Raw genomic sequence first — 25,756 nt, 5'->3', positions numbered from 1 at the left:
ATTTCCAAAGGGGGAAAAAAAAAAAAAAATCAGAATTATACAAAAAATAAATAAATAACATTACCTTAAAAAGTATAACGTTTGTGCAAAGAGCACATCACATCTAAGATTCAATGTTGATTTTGTAAGAAGCTCTCTACTTGTATCAGTTTTGCTTTTTACTTGCTGGTCTATTAGTCATTTTAATCTGAAATATCTCATTTGAGTTTCGGAAATTAGGATTACCCACCAACGAATTTATCAAAGTCATTGTCGCATATGCATATAATCCAGCTTTATAAAGTGAAATAATTCTACTAGCTTATAGTCCTTCATATTTATGACTTTAGAATTTCAGAGACTGGGGCTTTTCAAGATTTTCCTTTGTGTCAGATGGCAAACATATGCTGGTGAAGAAAATTGATGCATTTTGATCATTTTACTTTCAAAGGAAGCCATCCTTGCACTGCCAATGATAAACGTTGGGCATATCACCCCACCAACCCCCCGCTGAATGTAAAAGATGAGATCCCAATTTATTTTACTTTTACGGGCTTTACAACTTCATGTATGTCATGTTGAATCAGTACAGTTGATCATTTCCAGTCTGTGCACTGGCACGTAGACCCCCGGCTTTTCTTGAAACGAACACACGGTGGCTCACTTTCTCTTAATTTTAGCCCTTACTCCTAACCCCTGAAGACATGTTAGGCCACCAGAAGAGGTCCAGAGAAGATCACGTTCATATTCCCCTGCCCCCCCTTTCACCCACACTTCAACATGTTTCAAGCACATGCAAACAATGACTCATGCATTGCTTGTTTGCATTCCCCACCAATGTTCTTTTCAAGTGGCTTTAATTAGGTTGACTTGATGCTTAAGTTACCATTAAAGTGACTTTCAAAAGCAAGACTTCAGCTACAGCCTTAATGGGATCTGTTTTAGAAGCAGGTTCAACAAACTCCAACTTGATTAATGCTGAGCTGCTGCTTGTGGTTCTAGAAAGTTCAATCAGCTGAATATGTTCAGCTCAAGTTAAGCCTGTGCATAAGCAGTGAAAAATAGCCATCAGCAGAGCTCTAGTACCAGGATTCACCATGGCAACAGGCAAAGAGCAGAGCCTCCATGTATTCACTGGACTGAGTGAATGCATCTTAATGTAGAGGGAGACTTCTCTTTAAAAAACAAAAAACACAACAACAAAAAAGAAAAACAGTCAGCACCATCCATTCATAAAGCATGAATCCTACCACATTTTAGTTTTCGATATTTACTTGCAGCCGGATGTGAAACAAATACAGATGCAAGCAAACAAATCTGAACTTAAGAAAAAAAAAACCCCCACACACAAACAAAAACTGTAGTTCTCCTGTAAATCGGATTACCTTGATTGTTTTCGAAAACAATCTCAATTTACACATTTCAGAAATTAATTTTTTGTTTAAACATGATGTCTGACTGAACCTATTGCAGTATAAATTACAAACAGAATATAATCAGACCTACAGCCTGGATTTAAAAACTCATTTTAAATATTTAATCCTGTTTTAGAACCATAAAGTCAATTCAGACTGATCTTCACACCAATATTTATGTCATGTCCAACATGATGTCAACTCTAAAACAAATGCAGATGACCTATTAGACAGTTACAGCTGCTTTTCTGTCCACAAAGTTAAATGGATATAGACTGTAGAATTTATTCTGGACTGCTAATATATCCAGCAAACTGTTTTTATCCTTACACTGAAGATGTATAATAAAGACTACCATCAAATGTGGCAATCAAGACAAGTCAAAATTGTAACACTTTCAGGTTCTTACATAAATAGTCGATGTAGGTAGAAGAACAGGAAATTGATTTGCAGCTGAAGACCAATCCTATTACAATAAATCTATAAGTTTTTAGGTGTTAAAGAATGGCCATTAAGATTACGAATACTTCTATTTACATAGACCACTTGTCAGTAATGTTACCCGCAAATAAAATCCAGACATTGGAAGGGGAGAAAAAAAAAAAAAAAACAAAACTTAAAAGAACTTCTGTGGACCTAAAAGCTTGATTTCATTATCAGAGTCACCTGCACTACTTTAATGCTTTTTAGATGCAACGTCTTATATTCTGAAGCTGTAGCAGCTCGCATGATCCTGGAGAAACTTTGCAATATCCAGGAGAAAGTCTGCAACAGTAGTTTTAGTATTATAGGTCAATATGCTTATGAAATCAAACCTTCAGGTAAATAAAAAGCTCCCTCATCTGTGGAGCCAGCTCTCAGTTTGTATTCAAGAGACAGACACGCTGTCTACTGTTAAGATTCGGATTAAGACTTTCCTTTTTCATAAAGCATATAGTTAGGGCCTGATCGGGTGACTGAATCCTCCCTTAGTTGCACTGCAACAGGCCTAGGCTGCTGGGGGCTTCCCATGATGCACTTCTTCACTCGCTGTGTTTATAGACCATTTTGCATTTAATTATTATTTATCCATCTCTGACAGTCTCCCACAGCATGTCTTTTGTCCCGTCTTCCCTCTCTCACACCCAGTTGGAGCAGATGGCCACCCCTCCCTGAAACCGGTTCTGCTGGAGGTTTCTTCCTATTTAAAGGGAGTTTTTCCTTCCCACTGTCTCCAAACCCTCGCTCAAAATGTGGTCGTCTGATTGTTTGGGTTTTCTCTGTATTATTGCAGGGTCTTAATGTTACAGTGTAAATCACCTCAAGGCAACTGTTGTTGTGGTGCTATATAAATAAAATTAATGTTTAAAAAAAAAAAAAAAAAAATCAGAAACACTGGAGAAACTGCCTACTGAATGCATTACACTTCCATGCAAGACTGATACAGATGTTTTAAAGTTGAATAAGGTCAGTCCAGTTTCAGTGCTCAGTTTTAGTATTTACTTAGTAATGCGATGCTTTGTTTTCTATTTAAAGGACAGATTTCCAGGACAGCAGATGTGTTCACAGACAAAAACACTACAACATCTTTGTTTTCATACCTTCAAAAATGTGTTCATCATTCTTCCCGGTCTTGCACATTGAGTTATCGTGTCCTTTCATTCATGCCATCTTCTGACCAGTCTCCACTGATTGTTATTACTCTTCCCTTGCACCGTACGGGGTGTGAAACAGACCTTTGACAGATATGCTACGGCCCATGTGAAGCGGTTTTTGGATTTAACGTATGGCGATGATGGAGATGTATTACGGGACTCTTGAGGAAGAAGGCTTTTTGTGTTCCTCTTAATCACACACTTAGGCATCAAACCTGTAGGCTTAGGCTGCTGTTCAGAAGGCCAGTTGGCCAAGTGTCTGGGCCGTCGACTCACACTGACTCGAGGCATGTGCCTGTTTGATTGCATGAAAGGCCGTAAACGTTCAGACCTCACAGTTTGCCTTTGTGGTTTAGAAAATGAGCCCAGTGTGTTTCTTACTCCATAAGATGTAAGCCCACTCTGGGGTGGATTTCTCAATCTATTGTAATGTGGTTTCTGAAAGGCAGAAAAGAGTTCTTGATTGTAGAGGTTTAAATTCTCATGTTTTGCACCGGCATTTAGGACGAAGGGAACAGCACTGACTTTCTGGTATCCGGGAACAAAACTCAAGGGTTTGGCGGTAAACATCCAGCGAGCTCTGTCCATCTGTTTTTGCTTATAATGAGGAATTTGCGGGTATTGTGGGCTTCTTTGATAACCCATGTGACCTCTTCTCCATTGGGGTAACGGGTCATTAAAGCTTAAAGAGACAGAACCACTTGGAGGCCAGTGAATGTTGGAAGCATATTTTACAGTCCTTAACTCTTTGCTGTCAGTGGGTTTACCCGGCTGGACTGAAGCACCTATTCTTGTCTTGTATTTGGGCCAATAATGCTGCATGGAAAGGGGATGCTTTTTGCCATAGGAATATGCAGATGGTAGGTTTTTTGCAGGTGGGACATCAGTTTGACTTGCTCTGTGGAAGTCTTTAGTGAGTTCAAAGCCACCAGGTGGTCTCCAGTACCCCATTAAAGGATCTCTACTGTAAGAGGCATGTACTGGTTTTAGCATATCCTTCCAATAAGGTGTTAAATTTGAGGTCTCACTTGAATACTGGCTGAAATCTTGAGATGGGCTGTTTGCAGGGTTCACAGGGGGTGCAGTCACATGTTCACTATAGGAAGAACCGTGCCTGTGAAAGGAGCTGGAGGGAAATTGTGTTTTTTCTGGTGGTTTGTGTCGTTCTGAGTCCACACTCACAGATAAGTCATTGTTTCCCCAGGGAAAACCGTGCGCCAAATTTCTTGAAGCAAGACCTGTGGCTGCTAAATGATCGTGTGGGTAGAAAGTGGTGCCCGGCCTAAATTTTTGGTTGTCATAAACACTGGAAGAAATGAGACTTGCAGAGGAGTCGAAAGGATCAGGGAAAGAGAGGCGTTTATTTGGCGTTTGGTAGTTGGCACCTTCTTCAATCCGATCGTTATTTATCCTGCTGTCACCAGAGGCAGTACCTCCTTTGTCAGGAGTTGGTCCATAGTCCATGGGTGTTCCGAGAGTTTTCATTTTTTCCCGTGCAGTTTCAAAATGTCTACTCAAGTCACTTCCTGGTACTAAGAAGGAACGCTTCATGTTTTCTATAAACTCCTTTAAATGACTCATTGTGGGGAAAGCGACACCCTTCACAGGCTCCTGCGTGTGTCCCCTCACTAACAAGTCAAAGGGATGGTGATAACCAGACTGCTCATTTTGCCCTATGAGAGGAGCAGAAGAGGCCCCATGAAATTTATCAGGCTGGCTTTGCTTCATCTCAGCGTTAGCATCCTGTCCTTTATCATAAATAAATGCTTCTGGCTGACGGGAAACAAAGCTTTGCCGTCCAACATTCTCATTGTTTGTATTCAAAGATTGTCCAGAATGAAATGTGCTAGAGGTTTGGGGGCTCTCATAGAGATAGTAGCCATGTGCAGTACTGTAACCTATCAGGAAATAAACATCGCATTAAACTCGTGGTCAATTATACAAATGAAAGTACTGGAATTCATACCTTCTTGAGGAGGAAAGCACAAGCAGCTCCACAACAGAGTGCAAAGCCAGGAGAGGCTGGAAATAAAAATAAAAATTGAAATTGAAATACTAAAAATATAAAAGAACCGAGAATAAAATGACATTTTTATTTACCTGAATGAAAGAGCCATGAGGGTGAGTTAAACTACAGACTCTACCTGCAGCAGAATAATGATTAAAGCTTCTGACCAGCAAAATAATCACTCATGCTCTGAGTGAAGCCACAGCGGCAGGAAAGGTACCAGAGGGGACACAAAACCTTCTCACATTCTGCTTCCACTGATTGCAATCGAAGTTATTGAAAGCAGCTGCTGAGTTAGTTCTTGCAGGTCCTCAGACTGGTGGTGCACACACTCTAAAAAATGATTCATGGGGTTAGTAAGTAAAGCTTAAAATTAATAGCTTTTTCTGCATAAAAAATTAAGTTTGTTGCATGTACACATTGTAATCAGTTGATAACTTAATTTAATGAGTTGGTCGAAATGAAAATAAAGAAAACAGTCTTAGCTCAGTAATATATCGATTTTGAACAGACATTTCTGTGTTAACTTAACATGAAAGTGTATTCAGTTAATACAACTTAAAAATCTCGTAAGCGTCCTTTAAAAGCTGAGTACAAGGCTGACTTGCCCGGACATGTTGTGCTCTCAGACCACTGATCGAAAGAAACGGAGGCAAAGAGAGAAAGCAGAGAAGCAGCATTTTGTACGGAACATTATCAAACGTTAAAGCTTTGTGGTGAGTACAATTTTTTGCCTTGTTTTATTCACAGCAGCTAATAACTCTAACTTTAACTCTATCAACACGCACTGCAAGAAATCCTTTTTACACAACACTAAACTCTTCCTCGGCGAGTGGTGGTGATAAGCTAGTAACGTTACACTTCTGGCTAACTTGTGAAGTAATTCGACCGTAACATTAGTCTTTGTTAAGTTTTGTTTTACGGTGGCAGCCAAATGGTGTTAATTGACACTGAGCTTCTGTAGCAGTAGTTTTAACTCTGCAAAGACAGGGTAATACACGTTTTTCTTCTTTCTACTTTGAAATCGTTGCAGCGTTGATGAAGGTTTGACCAGCAAAAGGCTGGGCCATTTTACATTCATGACTAAACAAATGTAGGTTACTGAGTATACATTCGGTTTAACATCGATGCATTTTGATGTTTAAGTCCTAGAGTTATTTTTATGTGAGATTGAAGTTTGTTAATTGAGCCCTAGCTGAAGAACAGCCTGTGTCAAAGTTCAGTCAAAAAACGCGGGCGAGGAAGCGAACGCCATGTTGTAGAAACGCCACAGGAAAGATCTTAAGTAACATTCATAAACTAGTTGTTTTAATGACATTACATTGAGTGTGCATTAGCACATAAAATATAATTTTGCTCTTTTGGGTGTTAACTGCAGATACATAAGCGCAGTTGTATCACTTAAGAAAAAATATCTTTGATTTGGAAACATAACATAACATTCTCCATTCGCAGGCAGGAAGTTGTCAATCAAGCACCAAAAATCAATGACCTGAAAGAAAGATGGCCTGCTCTTTTTGATGCAGTTCAGGTAAATATTTTTCCATAAGATAATTTGCAGTATGTATTCTTTTAAAGTAAATTGTATACATTAACATGTTGTGCCTATTTGTGCCTTTTTTTTTTATACAGATAAACCAAGAATTCAGAAGGATCACCACTGTTAACCTGGAGACAACATTCATGGCAAAGCTGGACCAGTACTCTCAGAAAATAATGTCCTTGCTGTCCTCAAGAGGAGGGGCTGCAAAAATGCGCATTCGGCGCATCCAGAACATGCTGCTAGAGGTATGAATGAATGAAATGTAGTTTATTTCAAATAGGATAATCCACTTTTTTTTTTCCAATAGGTGATATTGAGTCTTAAAAGGTAGCTGTTTACAACTCAACTATGTCAAATTATTGTTTAGAGCTTGAGGCACAAATATCAATTAAAACTATAAATACTTAAAACTATAAATACTTAATAATAAAACAAATTATAGGTGATGTGGATCATGATTGGCAGAGTAATTTGCAAGATTTTGCAGTTTTTCTATTTGTTACCTGGATTTTTCAAGTTCATGAATTGATCATTTCAGAGAAATGGCTCTTTGAAATGATCAATTCATTATTTTGATTATCACTGGAAATCTATAATTGGTACAGTTCAGGCCATATAAAGTCAATCCTTTTTTTTTTTGGATGTAATTATCAAAAACCCATCCTCCTCGAAGAGCAGTTCGACATTCTTTTTCTTATTCACAGGACGATTCTGTGGAGAGAAGGCGAGAGGTCGCTATCCGTGGCTTAGTGGTGTATCTCAGGGAAAAGGAGGAGGATCTCTTCAAAGAGCAGGTAAATCAGACATGACTATACTTTGTATTAGAGCTACGATCTAATCTATTATTAATTGATTTCTAAATTAATCGGCAACTATTTTGATAATTGATTGATCGGTTTAAGTAATTATTTTAGAAAAAGAAGTCCAAATTCTCTGGTTTCAGCTTCATAAATGTGAATCGTTTCTGGTTTCTTTACTCCTCTATGACAGCAAACTGAATATGTTTGACATTTGAGGTCATCGTATTGGGCTCTGAGAAACATTGACATTTTTCACCATTTTCTGACATTTTCTGGACCAAACAACTAATCAGATAATCGTCAAAGGAGCTTGCAAAGAGAACCTTCACAGACATAATCAGATAACTAAAATTGTTAGTTGCAGCCCTATTTTGTGTTACTCTCATGTATAAGTATGATTACTTAAAACATTTATATTGATTCTGATCTACCAGGATGGTGGCGGCGATATTACCAATGAAGTGATGAAGATTGTAACCAGAGGTGCCACAACGTCTGATCCAGCCAGCGCAAGGATCATACTTGAAGGAACAGAAGTCCTAGCAGACCTGGATGTACCCAGAGCCTGTGCCTTGCTAATGGGGCTGATATATGCACTCAACCTCAGCTACCCAAAAGAACTGAAAAACACTTTTGAAAAACACTTTTGAAGTGTTTCAAAAGATATTCCTCGAGCTGGATGATCTGAAAGCCAGTCCTAAGGTAATGTCACTAAAAAGTAAACTGTTGTACTAAAAAATGTGAAGAGTGAGGCTATCCTCAAATTAAACGGGAAATGTTCCACTGTTGTTTGCAATGTGTTGTGTTACATACTGTACAGTAGGCAGTAGGTGTAAAGTTGAGCGTTGAGCATTAAGTACACCTAGTTAAAAATAATGCACTTTAAAAGGATAGCTCAGGTCTTTTGAAGTGAGGCTGTATATGAGGTACATATGTATTGTGAGTGTATTACACACAGTAGATGGCAGTCAGTAAGCTCCACTTACGGAGAAGCAGACGGGGCCACCGGCACGCAAGATGAGCCTCCATCCTAATAAAACTGATGTCAGTTTAAATGTACATTATATCAAGAATATGTTTACTGCTTTATTTTGCTATCAGACAGCCTTTTCTGTGAGGAAAGAGAAGTTCTACTGCTTGTTGTTTCAATCGCTCTGGCCCACCAGCGTCCATGGACAAAAACAGCAATTTTACCTGACAGCACACAGGAGTTGCTGGTCTCCTGCTGCCTTGATCAGTAAGTGTAATTGTGTTATTTGGTGACTTTGGTGTTAGTTCGGGTTAGTTCAGATTTACCAAAGTCACACAAACAAACTGAGCCTATCGTGCGTGTTGGTGGCAGGAATGTGCTGACTGCTGTCTACTGTGTGTAATACACTCACAATGTACTTCATACTTAAAAAAACCTAAACTATCACTTTAACACAAACAAACTTGAATCAGAGCATGACTGTCAAAATGTTCAGTCTTTTTGAGACAGATTTACAGGGGTGTTTTATGTCATTTATTTTATGGAGGCAACAATTTTGTCTGCTATTGAAATGTCAATGAGTCTGGAATGGTGGACTGGTGTTCTAATAAACAGTTTGATCATAAAACTGGAATTTCAATGTGTAATTTATTGTATAATTGTAAGTTATAAGTTATTGTAAGTTATTAGTACTCAAAAAAATTAAGGTAACAATTTGCATGGATATTTCTGAGTAGAATAAAAGTAAAAAAATAAGTTTTAATAACTAAATGGAGTAATTTTTTAAACAATTAAAATTAAGTTGGTTCAACTTAATTAAGCTTGTAGAGGACAAAGCAAATCATGTTGTTTGTACGTAAGGAATAGAGTTTGCCTAACTAGAGAACTCTTGTGGGATTTACGCTATAATGGCTAAGCTGAAGTAACTTAAAAAGATCCATGCAAATTGTTACCTTAATTTTTTTACGTTAAGCCAGCAGATCTTTTTTTAGAGTGCAGTAAATTGGTTCTGGTTGCATTTTTACTGTGAAACAGTAACTCAGCTTCAGAGAACCTAAAGACTTTCTCTCACTGTTAATAAGTAATAAGTAGGTAAAGTCATCAGGGTGTTCTGTTTCACTCGGCCAGTATTTGTCAGTCCAGATTTGGCTGAAATTATAATCATAATAAACTGTTTTATAAATTGTGAATTATATAAATTATTATTTTTTTGTTACTTGATTCCCATCCTTTGTTAGTTAAGCCTGGCTCCTGACAGCCTGCCTCCCTGTTTGCTGAATTAATGATGAGCTGTTTCTTGTTGGGTGACAGGAAGTGGAAAAGGTTCATTGCACAGAGCAAGAGAGATACCCTGGAGCTGACTCTGCAGATGGACTTGACAAAAAAAGCCTTTTGAGAGGAAATGCCGGCAGGTTGCACTTACCAAACTGTTGAGCTGGGTCAAATTACACAAGAGGATGAAAGCTGGTAGGTCAACATTTTAGGGTTTTTTTTCTGAAGAAATTATACTGAGGTCTGCTGGCTGTTTTTTTTCTCGCTCCCTCATGTAAAAAGCCAGAGAAAACACTCACTGAGGTTAAGAAATTTGCCAGACTAAAAGTCATGCTCCCATGCTGTATCCTCCCACTGCCGTGACTCATTTTGTCCCTGTGCACCTTTTTACTTATATTCTTAACTCAGTTGTCATACTTTTGTGCAGAAATGTATATTTTCCTAAGTTAAAAATGAATGAACACTCCAGCTCTCACTGAGAAACTGGAGACCCCTGTAAAGGCTAGATGCCTCAGCCTTAAGTGTATCACTGCTCCATGGTGTAAAGATAGGACTTGAAAGGGACAGAAGACTACTTCAAAACTGAATGAACACTTTTTATCTTTTGTGTGTGTATGAATTTTCCTCTGATGTTACAAGTGGGATTTACTGAAATGGACAACAAGCATCAGCAGAGTGAAAAAGGATGTGATGCACTCTCTGTGCTCCCAAGCAGCTTCTTACTGCAGGTAGATTCTCTTACAGCGAGCAGCATGCTTGTCTCAGTTTTCTTTGTATTTAGCCTGGAGTTTGTACACAGAAAGATGATGGCAAGTCTGGTTTGTTTTTCAGGCTGCAACAGCCCCTTGTTCTCTGAGCAGTCAGCGATGAGCTCAGATTTCAGTTACATAACTCTTTAAATAGATTCCACTGTAAACATACAGTCCACTCTCTTTGAGGGTATTTGATTAAAGTCACTTGCAGATCATTTTCCTTTAATCTAAATACATACCAGAGTGTGCGTGTGTATATACACTTACAGGCCACTTCATTAGGTACACCTGTTCAACTATCTTTTAATGCACATGGCAGCAACTCAGTGCATTTATACATGTAGACGTGGTGAGGGCTGAAATTCAAACCGAGCGTCAGAATGAGGAAGAAAAGTGATTTAAATGACTTTGACTGTGGTGTGTTTATGGTGCCACACAGGATAGTCTGAGCATTTCAGAACTGCTCATGCACTCCAATTTTCCCACACAATCTCTAAGGTTTACAGCGAAAGGTCCAAAAAAGAGAAAATATCCAGCATGCGGCAGTTCTCTGTGGGGGAAAAGAAAATATTTTGTTCATGCCAGAGGTCAGAGGAGACTGGCCAGACTGTTTTGAGCTGATAGGAAGGCAGGAGTATCTCAAACAACCACTCATTACAACCAAGCAGAAAAACATCTCTGAATGCACAACACATGGATCCTTACAGCAGACGATCAGGTGCCACTCCTGTAAGTTGGCAACAGGGACCCGAGGCTGCAATTTGCACAGCCATTGGCTGCTCTGAGTCTCAATTTCATCTGCAACACTGACTGCTCGGGCTGCTGCTGCTGCTGCTTGGTACACTCTCTGTACTAACACAGCACAGTTTAAACACCACAGCCTACCTGGGTATTGTTGCTCACTGTCCCTTTATGACCACAGTGTACCTATCTTCTAATGGCTGCTTCCAATAGGACAACACACAAAGTTCACATTATCATGTTCATGAAACCAGTTTGAGAAGAGTCCACTATGCAGCGTCTTTTGGGATGTAACGGAATGAGACATTTCCAATATTAAGAACATCTTGAAGGCAAAAAGGGGTATAAGCAAGGTGTACCTAATAAACTGACCTGTGAATTCATGTATGCATATATATATATATATATATATATATATATATATATATATATATATATATATATATATATATATATATATATATATATATATATATATAGCCACTCACCAACACTGACTCCACTCACCAGTTGAAGCATCTGTTTGTGTGGAATTTGTTTCTGTCCTCGGTTGATGAACAGTGTTTCAGCATGACTATGTTTGGCTTTGGGTGCTTGTTCACATCTGGCAGAGGTGCCAGCAGACCCTGTGAGAGGGCCAATAACATCAAACAGAAAGCGAGAAAGTTGTATTTATACAAAAAATGGTGTCTACATCCTATGTCCACGTTTGTGTTTTATAAATAATATTGTTTTTATTTTAAGTATGCTTCAATATTTGGTTAAAAGTTTACAAACCTAACTGTAATATTTCATCACCTCATGGCAACAACATTATAAACCAGAGTTTTACTGTAACTCCCTTTAAGTATTCAGAGAAAAGTCAAGTGTCATTTGTCTGCTGTTTTTCCATGTGATTAAAAAAAAGATGATTTGTTATGTTAATCCTCAGATCTTTCAGTACTTAGGATTACAAGACCTGCTAAACTGTGCTGAAGTATGCTGCACATGGAAATCTATCATCCAGTCGGGCGTGTTGTGGAGTCAGGTCTGCACTCAGAGATTACTTCTTGTGTTTAATTTATGATGCTGTTAAATTTTTTTTAGTTTAAATAGCAAGAGTCTGGATGTCCCCTAATTGTTGCTCTTACTAGATCAACCTATCTGTGGCCAAAGACTGGATAACAGACAGCACAGTGAAGAACATTCTGCAGAGTTACCGTTTATTTGTGACCCATCTTAACCTGCGTGGCTGCACGTCCCTGCAGTGGTCCAGCCTGAGATTTGTCAGTAAGTGTTCAATGCTGGATTTAAGGTGGTTTATATGCAGGTGTGCAAAGATCAATGCAATTTGCATTATGATTATGATTATTATTATTATTATAACCACAATAATGAGTCAAACTAATCAAAATGTCGATCTTTATATATTTGAATTACAAACACAACACCGATAACACATAAAAGCAACAAAAAAATAGTTTTTTCATCTGATGCAGACTTTTTGCTTTACAAATTACAGAACAGGTTAATGAAGGCAAAACAAACAGCCTTTGAGGTTCATATTTTAACTTGAGTCAGGACAATCTGATGATCTGGTATTTCTGCGGCACCCTCAAAGCGCTCGGCTCCAGCTCCTCCTCCTCCAGCTCTGCCTGTGCTTCCATCAGTGTGTTCCAGAGCTTGGGGTCTGTCTGGTCTTGATCTGGCCTGCTTTGCTGCTTTGGACACTCTCTGTTGTAAGCTTTCACATACTCCTCCACGCTCTCCCCAGCATATTCCAGAGGAGAGTAGCACACCAGGCCTGAAGGACTCACTCCTGGATGGAGGCTTAACCAGTAAACCATGTATTGAATGCTGAAAAAAGGCAGGGAGTTTTTAGTTAACTTGTCAGCATTTAACATTGAAAAAAGATGCTTATAAAAATTTGAGCTGAGGAACCCACCTGTAGTCACACACCCAGAGGTTTCCTTCCAGTTTTAAATGTAACAGGAAGTAGAGGTCTTCAAGAACCCCGTGCTGGACAAACGTCAGGTTGTTGTTTGACAAGTCCAGCTCCTGGAGATGCAAGAGCCCAGTCAGAGAGCCTGAGAGTGAGAGAGAGAAAGCAGAGGTTCATGGGCACAGCTTCCGTTAGCTTCTTGACTCTCTCAGTATAAATATATGAAGAGCAAACGCAGTGCAGTCAGACTTTAATATAAATGCTCAGCCTGTCTTCAGTGTGTGTCTGAATAACTTCACCACACTGATCACTTTGTCTTCAACCTCCTAAGCTTTCCCCACCATAAATTAAATTATTACAGTATACAGAACGATGGCAGAACGCCCGCTGTCTCTGAAAACACAAAATGGGAAACAGAAGGCGGCAAGACTTGTATAACTGTTCTTAACCTTTTGACTTTGCATATCCATATGGTATCCATCACATAAAGAAAGTGGCGTATACAAATTTGCAGTTGTGCATGTGGATACAAACCTACTGAGCGCCGTACATGCTATTGTATTCCCTGATTATTAGAAAATAGGTAATAATAGCATGCTTACCTTTGTCCAGGTGCTCCATGTTGTTATTGCTGAGATTAAGGGTTCGGAGACTCTTCGCGGCATGAAAGTCTCTAGCTTTGAGGTGACTGATCGAATTATGCGACAGGTCGATGTGGACAACGTTGTCGGGGATACCTGAGGGCACCTCAGTAAAACCTGAGCATAAATAAATGCAGAAAAAGCTTTATCTATATGTTCAGCTCAATCTTTCATGCATTCAATTCAAATTGGTCAAACCCAAGAGTGCTCCAAGAAGTCAGCACAAGTTCCACTACTGGATGATTAGTGACTAAAATGTAGCGCAGAGACAAATTGGAGTTCTGTTTCTATCCAGAAAATGAGTTAAACACTAAAATACAGGCTTCAGGCCAGCAGGATGATAGTAGTACATCTAATTTAGTCCTTTTTTGGACACACTACAAATGGTTTTCTATTTTAATAGGACTGTTCTGAAAGCCAGATGTTGGCTTTCTTTTCAAATTTATAAGGTGACAAACTCCTATAAAGTGATAATATAAGAGGTTAAGTAAGCACACATTTGCAAACCCACACGTGCATGTTTGCTTGTTTTACGTTAGGTTGTGAAAATTCTTTGAGTGAGTTGTTTAGTCGTCCCAGCCAAGCAACAGCAATATTTAATCATGAGCATACACGCTCTCTGACAGTCGCAGGTATTTTTCCTAACCCCTCTCTTACATAACAAAAACACATGTGATAAACCTCTCAGGAAATGGCTCAGAGGAGAGGAGGGTAGAGTGCAGAGAGCTTGCCTCGGTTACTGCAGTCCATCCGTATTTGGGGGTAATGGTAGGTGAAGCAGACTGTAGTAACATCTGGTTTGCTTCGAATTGAACTGGGCTCTAAAGCGCCCGTGTAACCCGTTTCATTACTCTGTTGGTTGTTGGCTGGGTCTGGTTCTTTACAGAGTAACTCAGGATCAACGTGCTTCAACTTCATGTTTTTTAACCAGATGGGCTTGGCACACCTAGAAGAGGGGACATTTAGACACTGAGTAATGACTTAAAAAGTGCACACTACATACTGAGTTTTGTTGGAATCACTTACCTGGCGTGGTTTCCTAGATTACGATTGCTTGGTACCTGAAGAGTGCGTACAAGACTATCAATTGGGCAGAGACAGTTCCAGGGGTTATCATATAAACGCAAGTAGCCAAGGTTTGGCATGGGGATGAGAACCTCCTCACTAAGTGTTTGGAGGCGGTTGTGCTGAAGCAGCAGGGTGGTAAGCTTTGTCAGACCCTGGAAGGCCCCATCCTCCACTAGAGAGATCTGGTTCTGCTGCAGGTCCAGACTATCTAAATTCTCGTATCCGAGGAAGGCTCCATCATGAAGGACTTTAATTCGGTTACGGGCTAGAAGGAGGTGCTTGGGTTTGTTGGACCATGTGTTTGCGGTGGGAATAAAAGAGAGACGCCGTTCTTGGCAATCTACAAAGACATGCCCAGATTCTGGTGACTCTAAACAGTTGGGTGACACAAGACCAGATGGGCCTGACCTGCTGTGACGGCGAGGACCTCTTGCCCTGACGATTAAAACACAAACAGCTGATTAATCTGTGAAAAATGGGCTGCAGAAATCAAATTAAATGTAGGAGTAATCCATACCTGTCCCGTGTGAGTTTGTGCCTTGCTCCTTTGAGGCCTCTGCCCTTCCCTGGTTTTTTCATCTGGATGGATGGGAGCAGCAGGAGGAAAAGGCAGAATAAGAGGAGAGGGGGGATTGCACGCATCCTGAACCCTGCAGGGGGGATTGTCTCTTCAGCAAGATTAACTGGAGTCAAATCAGCTTCTGATGAAAGTTTTCAAACTGGGAAATGGAAATAACAGGTCAAAGGGCAAATTTGGTATTGTTGATTGTACACAGGAGCTGTCATCCCAGCAGAAGTGAGAGGTAACACACCAATCTGTTATAACATTATGACCAATCACAGGTGAAGTGAATAACACTTATCTCTATGTTATCGAGTGAGTGAACATTTTGTCCTCAAAGTTGGTGTTAGAAGCAGGAAAAACAAGCAAACGTGAGTATCTGAGCGAGGTTGACAAGGGCCAAATTATGATGGCCAGAACATCTCCAGAACTGCAGCTTGTGGGGTGTTCCTGGTCTTCAGTGGTCAGTACCTATCAAAAGTGGTTCAAGGAATGAATATGGGAGGCCGAGGCTCACTGATCCTTGTGGGGAGCGAAGGGTGGCCTGTGTGGTCCGATCCAGCAGACGAGCTACTTCAGCTTAAACTGCCGAAAAGGTTAGCGTTGGTCCTGATAGAAAGGTGTTAGAATACACAGTCCATCGCAGTTTGCTCAAAAATAAACTAACAAGCGGTACATGAGTATCAGAACTGGACCATGGAGCAATGGAAGAAGTGTTCTCGTCTGGTGAATCATGTTTTCTTATAAATCACATGGTTGGCTGGGTGCAGGTGTGTCGCTTACTTGAAGAACTCCTGGCACCAGGATGCACTGTAGGAAGAAGGCAAGCTGGTGGAGGCAGTGTGATGCTTTGGGCAATGTTCGGCTGTGTTCTTTCAGCAGGATAATGCACCCTGTCTCAAAGCAAAAATGGTTCAGGAACTTTTTGAAGAGCACAACGATGAGTTTAAGTTGTCTCCAAATTCCCCAAATCTCAATCTAATTGAACATCTGTGAGATGTGCTGAACAAACAAGTCAAATCCACGGATCCCCCAACACACAACTTAGAGGACTTAAAGGATTTGTTGCTAACATCTTGGTGTCTGATACCACAGAAACACCTTCAGGGGTCTGGTAGAGTCCGTGCCTCGATGGTCAGGGCTGTTTTGACAGCAACCAACACAATATTAGGCAGGTGGTCAAAATGTTATTCCTGACTGGTGTATGTACAGCTTTAAAATACAGTGGATTACTATGACAATACTTGTTCATTCATTAAGATACAGTCATAAAGTATTTCAAAAAATATTCAGCATAGTACAAGTAAACATGTATCTGTTCTATACTGCTCACTGTTTTATTGCAGGTGAATGCAGAAACCTGCAGGAGCTCAATGTGTCTGAGTGCTTTAATGTTACAGTAAGTGAACATGTTAACAACGAACATCTTAAAGCTACAGAAAAATGCATCTTGCTTTTGTATGTGCACATTTACAGTTTTCTAAAGTTTGACTTTGACTTTCTAAACCTTGACAAAACCCTGATTCTAATTGATTTCATCCACCAATAAATAAACAGGCAATGGTCAGTTTTCCAAATATAGATTCTAGTAACAGGTTCCTTCCTGGTTGGATGGGAAGTAACATTTCAATCTCTCCTATTGTAGGATATGATGGTCCAGAGAATTTTGGAGGGCTGTCCCTGCCTGCTCTACTTGAACCTTTCTTGCACCCTCTTAACAAACAAAACTCTACAAGAGCTGTCCAGGTAGGTCTCCATTTGTGGTAAAACCATCAGTGATTTAGACTTTGTCACCAGAATAGATTTAAAAGATGCTACAAACGGTGCATAATGTTTCTTTCTGATGGCATCCCGCCCCTCAGGTTCCAGAATTATCTACGTGTCTGTTTGTCCAGTTGAAGCCCACAGCTGGCTTGTATTTCATGTCCGAAATGAATGCGGTCTGTGCCAGCAAAATGATTTAGAGAAACAGATGCTACACTGTATAATTGTATGACAGGTTGATCGATTTCCATGATGGTGTTGCTCTCTCACGGCTTGTAGTATTATGCAATGCTATCTGATTCACATTTTCCCACAGAATAATGTGAGGATGCTCACCTTTAATTGACAATGACATTTTCCTTTTTTATGCCAAGGCTTTCTTTTCAAATTTTTTGTGCTAAAAACAAACAACCAAACAACCAACTATGATCCGTACAAGGCTCATTAACACATAATATGCCTTCATCATTTCTTACATCTAACAGAAACTGCCTGAGCCTTCAGTATCTGAGTCTGGCCTACTGCGACAGATTCACAGACGAAGGTTTTCTGTACCTGGCCACAGGGAAGGGCTGCCACAATCTCATCCACCTCAACTTGTCCGGCTGCACCCAGGTCAGTTGATGCGTTTCTCTCAGCTGCTCCACTCAAATTCAGCTGAAAACAGCAAATGGCTTTTGACCTCCTCAGTCCGTCTTGAACAAATCCAATCACTCGTCTGTTTGCACGTGTTCTCTCTTGTTCCTGGCGTTGCTGGGGTTTGCACTCGGGGAGAGCGCCGAGCGAATGAGCAGAAGAGAGGAAAAGGCAGCTGTGGCCAAGCAGAGGTTTGGGTTGGCCCACCCACTCAGCATGTGTACACTCTGTAACGTAACCCACGTACTGCAATATGAAAGACACTCTTCTGGGAATGCGTATTAGTTTGCTTCCAGATGTATAGTTTTATGGGGCCCTGAAAATTCTGTGAATGAGGAAAAGTGCATCCAGGAGACTGATTAAGATGATGAAACAGATTTTCCCCTCTCCTCCTAGTTGACCGTGGCTGGGTTCAGATATATTTCTGCTGGATGTCCTGCACTTGAAGAGATTGTGATCAACGACATGCTCACGCTCTCAGATAGCTGTGTCCTGGTGAGTGTAAATCATGGCACATGAATGTGTCTTGTCTTGTGCATAATTCTTTGTACCCACACCCTTAACCCCATGTTGCTCTTCTCTAACAGGCCCTCCTTACCAGATGTCACTGCTTGTCTGCTATTTCTCTGCTGGATGCACCACATCTTTCCGATATCGCTTTCAAAGCTGTTGCTGAAGCAGCCAAACTGAAGTCTTTCAGCATAGAGGGTGCGATCACATCCCACAGTCTTCATTTCAATACACGCACAGTGGGGGAAATAATTATTTGATCCCCTGCTGTATTTGTAAGTTTGCGGCTTAAAAAGAAATGATCAGTCTCTAAATTTTATGGTAGTTTCATTTAAAAGGAGAGTCAGAATATCAAGGAAATATCCAGAAAAAACACATTACATCAAAGTTACAAATTGATTTAAGTGCCATTGAGTGAAACAAGTATTTGAATAATTCATGATTCCACAGATTGGTTGTGTGCCCAAGTTGCACACAGATTTCAGTCAGTCAAACAAAGATACTCCTGATTGCAACTCATATGTACAAAGCACACCTGTCCACATAATCAGTTTTGTCCATTCCAACCTCTCCACCATCATAGACATGACCAAAGAGCTGCCACAGGACATCAGAGGCAAGATGGTAGACCTGGGAAAGGTTGAAATGAGGTACAACAACATCAGCAAGAAGCTTGGTGAGAACTATTAGTGCAATTATTCAGAAATAGAAGAACTATAAAATGATCATTGCTCATCCTTCATTCTGGAGCTCCGTACAAGACGATGCCTCATGGGGTGAAAATTGTGTGTGGATCAGCACAAAACTACACAGGAGGACCTTGTTAATCAGCTTGGCAATAGACTACGCCAGGGGTGGGCAATTCCAGGCCTTGAGGGCCGGTGTCCCTGCAGGTTTTAGATCTCACCTTGGGTCAACACACCTGAATCACATGATTAGTTCGTTACCAGGCCTCTGTAGAACTGCAGGAGCTAATTTAGCCATTTAAATCAGCTGTGTTGGTTCAAGGACACATCTAAAACCTGCAGGGACACCAGCCCTCGAGGCCTGGAGTTGCCCACCCCTGGACTACGCCATAATGGATTGAACCCACATGGTCCCCCTGCTCAAGAAGCCACATGTAAGTTTGCCAGTGAACATCTAAATGAGGCTTGGGAGAAAGTGCTGTGGTCAGATGAAACTATAATCAAGCTTTACAGTATTAACTCAACCCGTTACGTTTGAACGAAGAAAAGTACTGAGTATGACCCAAAAAATACCATCCCGATAGTGAAGCATGGACTTGGAAACATTATCCATTGGGACTGTTTTTTTCTGATACTGGTACAGGACAATTCTACAGGACTTGAAGCTTTGAGTGCCCAAGCAGAGGCCAACAAACTGAGAAGTTGGCCAAAGTCTCTCCTAAGATGTGTCCTAACCTGGTGACCTACCTGTGCCTGCTAACACAGGTTTCTCCACCAAGTATTAGGTCATGTTTTGCTTGGGGTGGAAATACTCATTTCACTCAATGACATTAAAAAATCAATTTATAACTTGTATGTAATGTGTTTTGGTTGATTTCTGTCTTTTTCCATTAAAATGGAACTACAATAAAAATTAAGAGGCTGTTCATTTTTTTCAAGCGAGCAAACTTAAAATTTCAGCAGGGGATCAAATAATTGTTTCCCCATTGTGTGAAGAGTTTTAATACTGCTCCAGTTATTCTCCACTATGTTGTACACAATGCTTGTGCGTTAGGCAACTACCAGCTCACAGACTTGAGCTGGAACGCCCTGTTCAGAAGCTCACAAGGTCTCCGCAGGCTCCACGCAGCAGAATGCCCCGGGATGACTGACGCAAGCCTCAAATCTGTAGCCTCCCTCCAACATCTGCGGTATCTTAACATCTCGTATTGCAACAGGTGTGTGCTTGTTTGTGATGACCGAAGTCTCACTTTTCATACCTTTTCTTTACATTTCTTTAAATAATGTGTTTCAGGGTGACTGATGTTGGGGTGCAGTATTTGACTAAAGGCTGCTCAGCAAATGAACTGCAAGAACTGAATGTCAGTCACTGCAGTCACATCACCGACATCTCTGTCATGAGGATTGCACAAAGGTACACACAGTTACGTCTCTGATTATATGACAGTTTTTTTTTCATGAGTATTTACCCAGAACTGAGCCTAAATACTATCATAAAGCAGCTTTTGTTTGCATTTTTTCCAACTTGTTAGGTTGTGTAAACTTCTCCATCTCAATCTGAGTTACTGCGAGAGGCTGACGGACTCGGCCGTGGAGTGGCTGGGTGGGAGCTCTCTCTGCTCACTTGACCTCAGCAGCTGCAACATCCAGGATCAAGTACTGTTACCATGTTTGCTCTTGTTTTCACGCATTGCTGAAGATTTGAATTTTGGGAATTTGAAGAACAACCTGTAACTTGGGTATTTGCATTTTTAGGGACTGGCCACTCTTGAGGGAATTCCCTTGAGGAAATTGGTTATTGCCAAGTGCTTCTCTGTCACAGACGCTGGAATTAAGGTGCATATTTATCTGGAATTTCAGCCAACTGTTCAGCGTCCAAGTTTTCTTCTTCTCACATTGTTTTGTAACATTGACAACTGATGGGAATTACAATTGTATCCAAACCTTTTCCTGGACTAATGGTTTTACAAAATGAAACCCTTCTCTTTTTCCACAGCTATTTCAAAGAATCTTTTGCTTTCAACAAGCCAACACCATTGAAGAAATGATTTCCAATTTCCTCCATGTTTAGTCCTCATTTATTTTCTAATCAGTAACACTTCATCACACATCTCTCATTTTCTTTGTTTCTCACAATGAGCAGAAGCTGTGCAAGAATGTGACAGACCTGGAACATGTCGATATCTCTCATTGTGTGGCTCTGTCTGACGCAGCCGTCAGAGCCTTTTCGTTTTACTGCAGAGGCCTGGTCGCACTGCGGATGGTCGGCTGTTTTAAGGTATAAACGTGCACATTACTAAGGCATTTAATGTTACCCAGTTGAAGGAACTGCCTTTCTTCTTGTCATTTCATGACATTTTTTCATTTTTCTCCCCCTGCCTCAGATGACCGATATGGCCGTGCAGTATCTGACAAGTGGATCTCAGTACTTGCGAGAGCTTGATGTGAGTGGTTGTGTTCTTCTCACAGATCTCACACTTCGGTACTTGGAAAGAATTTGTCCTCCACTCAGTTCCATCACGATGGCCTGCTGCAGCGGCATCTCGAGGTACGGCATGCTCTTAAAAGTTCACAGCAAAGCTAAACTCCTGCCCAAAACTTTAACCGATCGATAAAGGTGTGTTTCCTCAGGGCAGCTGCCTCAAAACTTCAGCCACGTGTGACATACTGGGAGCACAGCAGCGACACCCCTCCATACTGGTTTGGATACAACATGGGGCATCTGGTCACAAAACCCAGCAAGTGATGATCCATCAGAAGTAGCAAAGCAGTAATCAGTAATGACAACTGCAGTAAGTCCATGCAGGAAATAAACAGAGGTTTACCTGTGTGGTCTTTCTGGTCTGTACCTGTCAGGACAGAAGCCTACAACACAAAGTTTTACCTGCTTTGCTGACACATTTCATCAGTTTCCAACAGCACAGTTGAAGTGGTGTACTAGTTTACTTCAGGAGCCAGTTTGCGGTCCTATCTATTAATAATATAGCAACCTTTTCTCACTGGAAATCCTATTTATATGCACAGTTTCTCATGGACTTGATGTTTCCGGCCATCATTGGTCTGAAATGACTGAATTCAAAGTTTGCTTCTGTTGCATCTTCAAAAAATAAAAATACAATAATTGAGCCTTACACCGGGGTATCGTTGCACTGGTTTACTGAACCTTACTTTCAGGGCATGTACAGAACATGAGCATCCATTTTCTACTGCCTCCTACAGGACACACTCTTCTTCCACTTCCTTACACATTAATGTAACACAGAACTAATACTGCCTCTCCTGGCATTACCATTGTAACAACACATTCATTCTGTTTCTTTCAGAAGATTAACAGGAACTTAGGATGTAGGTATCTATGAATAATAACTATTATGTATACTCATATTTATATAACCACTTATTTCTTGCGATACCACATCTCCTCCCCCCTTAAGTCAACAACTCCCTTGACTTACAAAATAACTGTTTATCTAAAGAATGCTTAACAAACAATCAACATGTAATTAAGGTAACCATACAACCATACAACTGTACATAGGTTTCCATGTTTCTCTTTTTTTTTTTTCTAACTAGGAAGGTACGTCCTTCCTGTGAGATCAGAGCGCATTGTTGCTCTATTTCTGGAAGATCTCACACTACCTAACAAAGTCCTTTAAAGTCTCTGGTGGACGTCTCTCTCTCTGGGAACGTCGCAACACGGGTGTCCCTGAGGAGTCTCCGGGAGCTGGAGTCTCCGGAGCATAAGGCAACTCCATTGCCGGAGGTTGTGGCGATGTGTCCAACTCTGATGGCCAGCAGCACTCAGGCACTGATTCTTTGTCAAGCAATGGCTCCACCTCCCTGTCTGGTGTACTGGGAACAGTGTCAGCCACTCTTGCTCTCACCTGATCCACATGCCGCTTCACAGTTTGACCTGATCCAATGGTAACAATGTAAGACACTGGACCCGATGCTCTCACAATGACTGCGGGAATCCACTTCGGGCCATAGGAGTAGTTTCTGATGAAGACCTTGTCTCCTGGTGTGAAACTTCTCAGTCTTTTCTTGGTGTCATGATTTTCTTTCTGTTTCGATTGTTTGTGCTGCACTTTTGTTTTCACATCAGGCATGAGCAAGTCCAAAACTGATCTGAGTCTCCGTGACATCATCAACTCTGCAGGTGATAAACCAGTAGTGGCATGCGGTGTGATGCGATAACTGAACAGAAATCGGGACAGTCTGGTTTGCAAGGTATCACCTTTGACTTTCTTCATCCCCTCCTTAAAGGTCTGGACCGCCCTCTCAGCCAGCCCATTTGAAGAAGGGTGGAAAGGTGCTGATCTTACATGGTCAATTCCATTCTGCTTCATGAATGACTCAAATTCAGCACTTGTGAAGCATGTTCCGTTGTCTGAAACTAACATTTTAGGTAGTCCAAACACACTGAAACTCTGGCGCAGTTTCTCTATAGTTACCTGTGATGTAGAGGATTTCACAGGGTAAATGTCCATCCACTTGGAATGAGCATCCACAATGATTAGAAACATCTCCCCGAGGAAAGGCCCTGCATAGTCCACATGGATTCTGGACCATGGTGACTCCGGCCACTCCCAAGGGTGTAATGGTGCAGTAGGTGGTGACTTGGAGTGTTTCTGACACTCCTCACATGCCTGCACTTCTCTTTCAATGTTCTCATCCATCCCTGGCCACCATACATACGACCTTGCCAAGCCTTTCATCTTCGACATGCCTGTATGAGTCTGGTGCAGGAGTTTCAATATTTTGTCTCGGCCTTTGGTGGGAATAATTACTCGGGCTCCCCAGAGCACGCAACCATCCCTCACACTCAGTTCCAGCTTTCTCTGTCGATACGGCTTTAAACAGGTGTCGGTCTCAGTTGGCCAGGCTTTTAAGGTGTACTCGTGGACTTGCGACAACAAGACATCCTTAGCTGTCCATCGTTTGATCTGTGCAGTGTCCACTAATGTGTCATCCAGTACATCCATCATCAAAACCTGCTCAGCCATCTCTCGCTCAGGTGCTGAGTCTGGTACCGGCAACCGGCTGAGCGCATCCGCGTTTTCATGATGTTTTCCTGGCTTGTACCTGATGTTGTACTCGTAAGCACTCAATGTCACGGCCCATCTTTGTACTCTTGGTGAGCCCATCTGAGGTATAGGCTTCTTTTCATTGAACAGTGAGATTAGGGGTTTATGATCTGTGTAAATCATGAAAACTCGGCCATACAAGTATTTGTGAAATTTCTTGATACCAAATATCACAGCTAGACCTTCTTTGTCAAGCTGAGAATACTTTTTCTCAGCAGGAGAGAGTGTGCGTGACATGAACCCCAAAGGTCTCTCGCTTCCATCCTCCATCTTATGTGACAATACAGCGCCTACGCCATATGATGATGCATCACATGAGAGAACCAACTCACGGTCAGCAGAATAATGAACTAACACCTCTGCTGAGTTCAACAGGTTCTTAGATTTCTGGAATGCTTCCTCTTGTCTCTTTTGCCATGTCCACCGTACCTCGTGTCTCAAAAGTTCATGTAAGGGTGCCAACCGGGTTGCCAGGTTTGGAAGGAATTTGTTGTAGTAATTTAGCAAACCTAAGTATGCTTTCAGTTCAGTGACATTTGTGGGGGTAGGTGTGTCCATGATTGCTTTAACTTTCTTTTCCACTGGGTGGAGCCCCTGGGCGTCCACTATGTGCCCCAAGTACTCCACTTTCTCTTGCATGAAGGCACACTTGCACCTCTTTAACCTCAACCCAGCTTCCTCCAACCGGGTCAACACCTCATCCAGGTTCTGTAGATGGCTTACTTCATCCACTCCAGTCACTAAGATGTCATCTAAATACACTGCTACATGAGGTATCCCCTTCAAAAGACTTTCCATGGTCCTCTGGAATATTGCTGGAGCAGAGGCCACTCCAAAAGGCAATCTGTTATACGTGAACAGCCCCCGCGATGTGTTTACTGTCACGTACTTTTTCAATTCGTCATCCAAGAGGATTTGCTGGTAAGCGTGGCTCATGTCTAATTTTGAGAACTGCTTACCCCCGGACAGTGTGGCAAACAAGTCCTCCATTCTGGGTATGGGGTACTGCTCCAGTGAAGCCACGGTATTTACAGTAAGCTTGTAATCCCCACACAGTCTTATTGTCCCTGTGGGCTTCAGGAGTGGCACTACTGGTGCCGCCCATTCAGCATATTTCACTGGCGAGATGATGCCTTCTTTCAACAGTCGGTCTATTTCCTCGTCGACTTTTGCTCGCATAGCAAAGGGGACAGAACGCGGACGGAAGAAGCGTGGGGTGGCATCACTTTTCACATGAATAGCAGCTTTCATTCCTTTCAGGGTGCCCAACTCCTCTTTGAACACATTTTCATGTTTACTTAACACTTGCTGAAGTGTTTTCTCTGTTGTTTTGACTTGGTGCAGCTTTCTGTTGTTAGGACTGTTTTTCACTTCACCCCAGTCCAATTTAATTTCCTCGAGCCAAGCTCGACCTAGCAAGCTGGGGCCGTCGCCTTCGACCACCACCAGGGGCAGATGTTTTTTCTGCTGCTTGTATTTGACGCTGACTCGTGTTGCACCAATCACCTTAACAGGATCCCCTGTATAAGTTTCGAGCTTGATTTTGATGGGCTGCAGGCTGGGGGGCTTGCTGTCTTTCCCTGTTTCTCTGAATGTTGCTTCGTTCATGACTGTTAGGCAACATCCAGTGTTTATTTCAAAGTTCACCTTTTTTCCATCAATTTGCATATCCACAGTGTAGGGGTCTACTCTTCTTAAGTGTACCGCACTGCCACACCCTAACTTGAACAGTTTTCTTTTGTGCCCTTGACTGCACTTGACACAGTT

At 41.4% G+C, this 25,756-nt stretch overlaps 3 protein-coding genes and 1 long non-coding RNA gene across 6 annotated transcripts; 2 read left to right on the top strand and 2 right to left on the bottom strand.

Moving 5' to 3' along the window:
- Positions 1-4,787: 4,787 nt before the first annotated feature.
- LOC145419376 (uncharacterized) lies at positions 4,788-5,268 on the bottom strand. Its single transcript, XR_013910633.1, has 3 exons — positions 5,129-5,268; positions 4,995-5,050; positions 4,788-4,926 (listed from the first exon to the last, which is right to left on the bottom strand). It is a non-coding gene; the product is annotated as an uncharacterized LOC145419376 (long non-coding RNA).
- Positions 5,269-5,358: 90 nt separating this feature from the next.
- LOC145430185 (uncharacterized) lies at positions 5,359-8,160 on the top strand. Its single transcript, XM_080304800.1, has 6 exons — positions 5,359-5,388; positions 5,666-5,752; positions 6,492-6,567; positions 6,669-6,824; positions 7,284-7,373; positions 7,814-8,160. Exons 1-6 carry the CDS (start codon positions 5,384-5,386, stop codon positions 8,027-8,029), a joined length of 630 nt encoding a protein of 209 aa, XP_080160926.1. The 5' UTR covers positions 5,359-5,383; the 3' UTR covers positions 8,030-8,160.
- Positions 8,161-12,501: 4,341 nt separating this feature from the next.
- On the bottom strand, positions 12,502-17,853 carry LOC113026937 (leucine-rich repeat-containing protein 17). Of its 3 annotated transcripts, XM_080304798.1 has the most exons (8): positions 17,626-17,853; positions 16,090-16,199; positions 15,262-15,394; positions 14,703-15,179; positions 14,408-14,622; positions 13,638-13,793; positions 13,039-13,180; positions 12,502-12,950 (listed from the first exon to the last, which is right to left on the bottom strand). In XM_080304798.1, exons 1-8 carry the CDS (start codon positions 17,655-17,657, stop codon positions 12,671-12,673), a joined length of 1,545 nt encoding a protein of 514 aa, XP_080160924.1. In that variant the 5' UTR covers positions 17,658-17,853; the 3' UTR covers positions 12,502-12,670. The 3 variants fall into 3 exon arrangements, with proteins under 3 accessions (XP_080160924.1, XP_026032032.2, XP_026032033.2); XM_026176247.2 differs by lacking the exon at positions 16,090-16,199 and having other exon boundaries at positions 15,262-15,463; positions 17,626-17,783; XM_026176248.2 differs by lacking the exon at positions 17,626-17,853 and having other exon boundaries at positions 15,262-15,463; positions 16,090-16,191.
- A 124-nt stretch (positions 17,854-17,977) lies between these two features.
- Positions 17,978-22,033, top strand: fbxl13 (F-box and leucine-rich repeat protein 13). The gene is made up of 9 exons (XM_026176246.2): positions 17,978-18,201; positions 18,294-18,414; positions 19,957-20,119; positions 20,197-20,316; positions 20,435-20,558; positions 20,658-20,738; positions 21,046-21,180; positions 21,287-21,450; positions 21,534-22,033. Exons 1-9 carry the CDS (start codon positions 18,172-18,174, stop codon positions 21,646-21,648), a joined length of 1,053 nt encoding a protein of 350 aa, XP_026032031.2. The 5' UTR covers positions 17,978-18,171; the 3' UTR covers positions 21,649-22,033.
- The last annotated feature ends 3,723 nt before the right edge of the window (positions 22,034-25,756 follow it).

This window comes from Astatotilapia calliptera, chromosome 7 (assembly GCF_964374335.1).
Source record: "Astatotilapia calliptera chromosome 7, fAstCal68.1, whole genome shotgun sequence".
Classification (NCBI taxonomy): domain Eukaryota; kingdom Metazoa; phylum Chordata; class Actinopteri; order Cichliformes; family Cichlidae; genus Astatotilapia; species Astatotilapia calliptera.
Note: the sequence above shows the minus strand (reverse complement) of the source record. Positions and strands in the feature narration are given on the sequence as shown.

Coding starts and splice junctions, on each gene's coding strand:
- LOC145430185 (XM_080304800.1), top strand. Junction 6,568..6,668: donor CTCTTTTTGATGCAGTTCAG/GTAAATATTTTT, acceptor TTTTTTATACAG/ATAAACCAAGAATTCAGAAG. Junction 6,825..7,283: donor TCCAGAACATGCTGCTAGAG/GTATGAATGAAT, acceptor TCTTATTCACAG/GACGATTCTGTGGAGAGAAG.
- LOC113026937 (XM_080304798.1), bottom strand. CDS start 17,657: ATGAGATTGTGGCAGCCCTTCCCTGTGGCCAG. Junction 15,395..16,089: donor TGGTGCCAGGAGTTCTTCAA/GTAAGCGACACA, acceptor TCCCCCCTGCAG/GGTTCAGGATGCGTGCAATC. Junction 13,794..14,407: donor GATGGACTGCAGTAACCGAG/GCAAGCTCTCTG, acceptor ATTTATGCTCAG/GTTTTACTGAGGTGCCCTCA.
- fbxl13 (XM_026176246.2), top strand. CDS start 18,172: ATGCTCACGCTCTCAGATAGCTGTGTCCTG. Junction 18,202..18,293: donor TCTCAGATAGCTGTGTCCTG/GTGAGTGTAAAT, acceptor CTTCTCTAACAG/GCCCTCCTTACCAGATGTCA. Junction 18,415..19,956: donor GAAGTCTTTCAGCATAGAGG/GTGCGATCACAT, acceptor CTTGTGCGTTAG/GCAACTACCAGCTCACAGAC.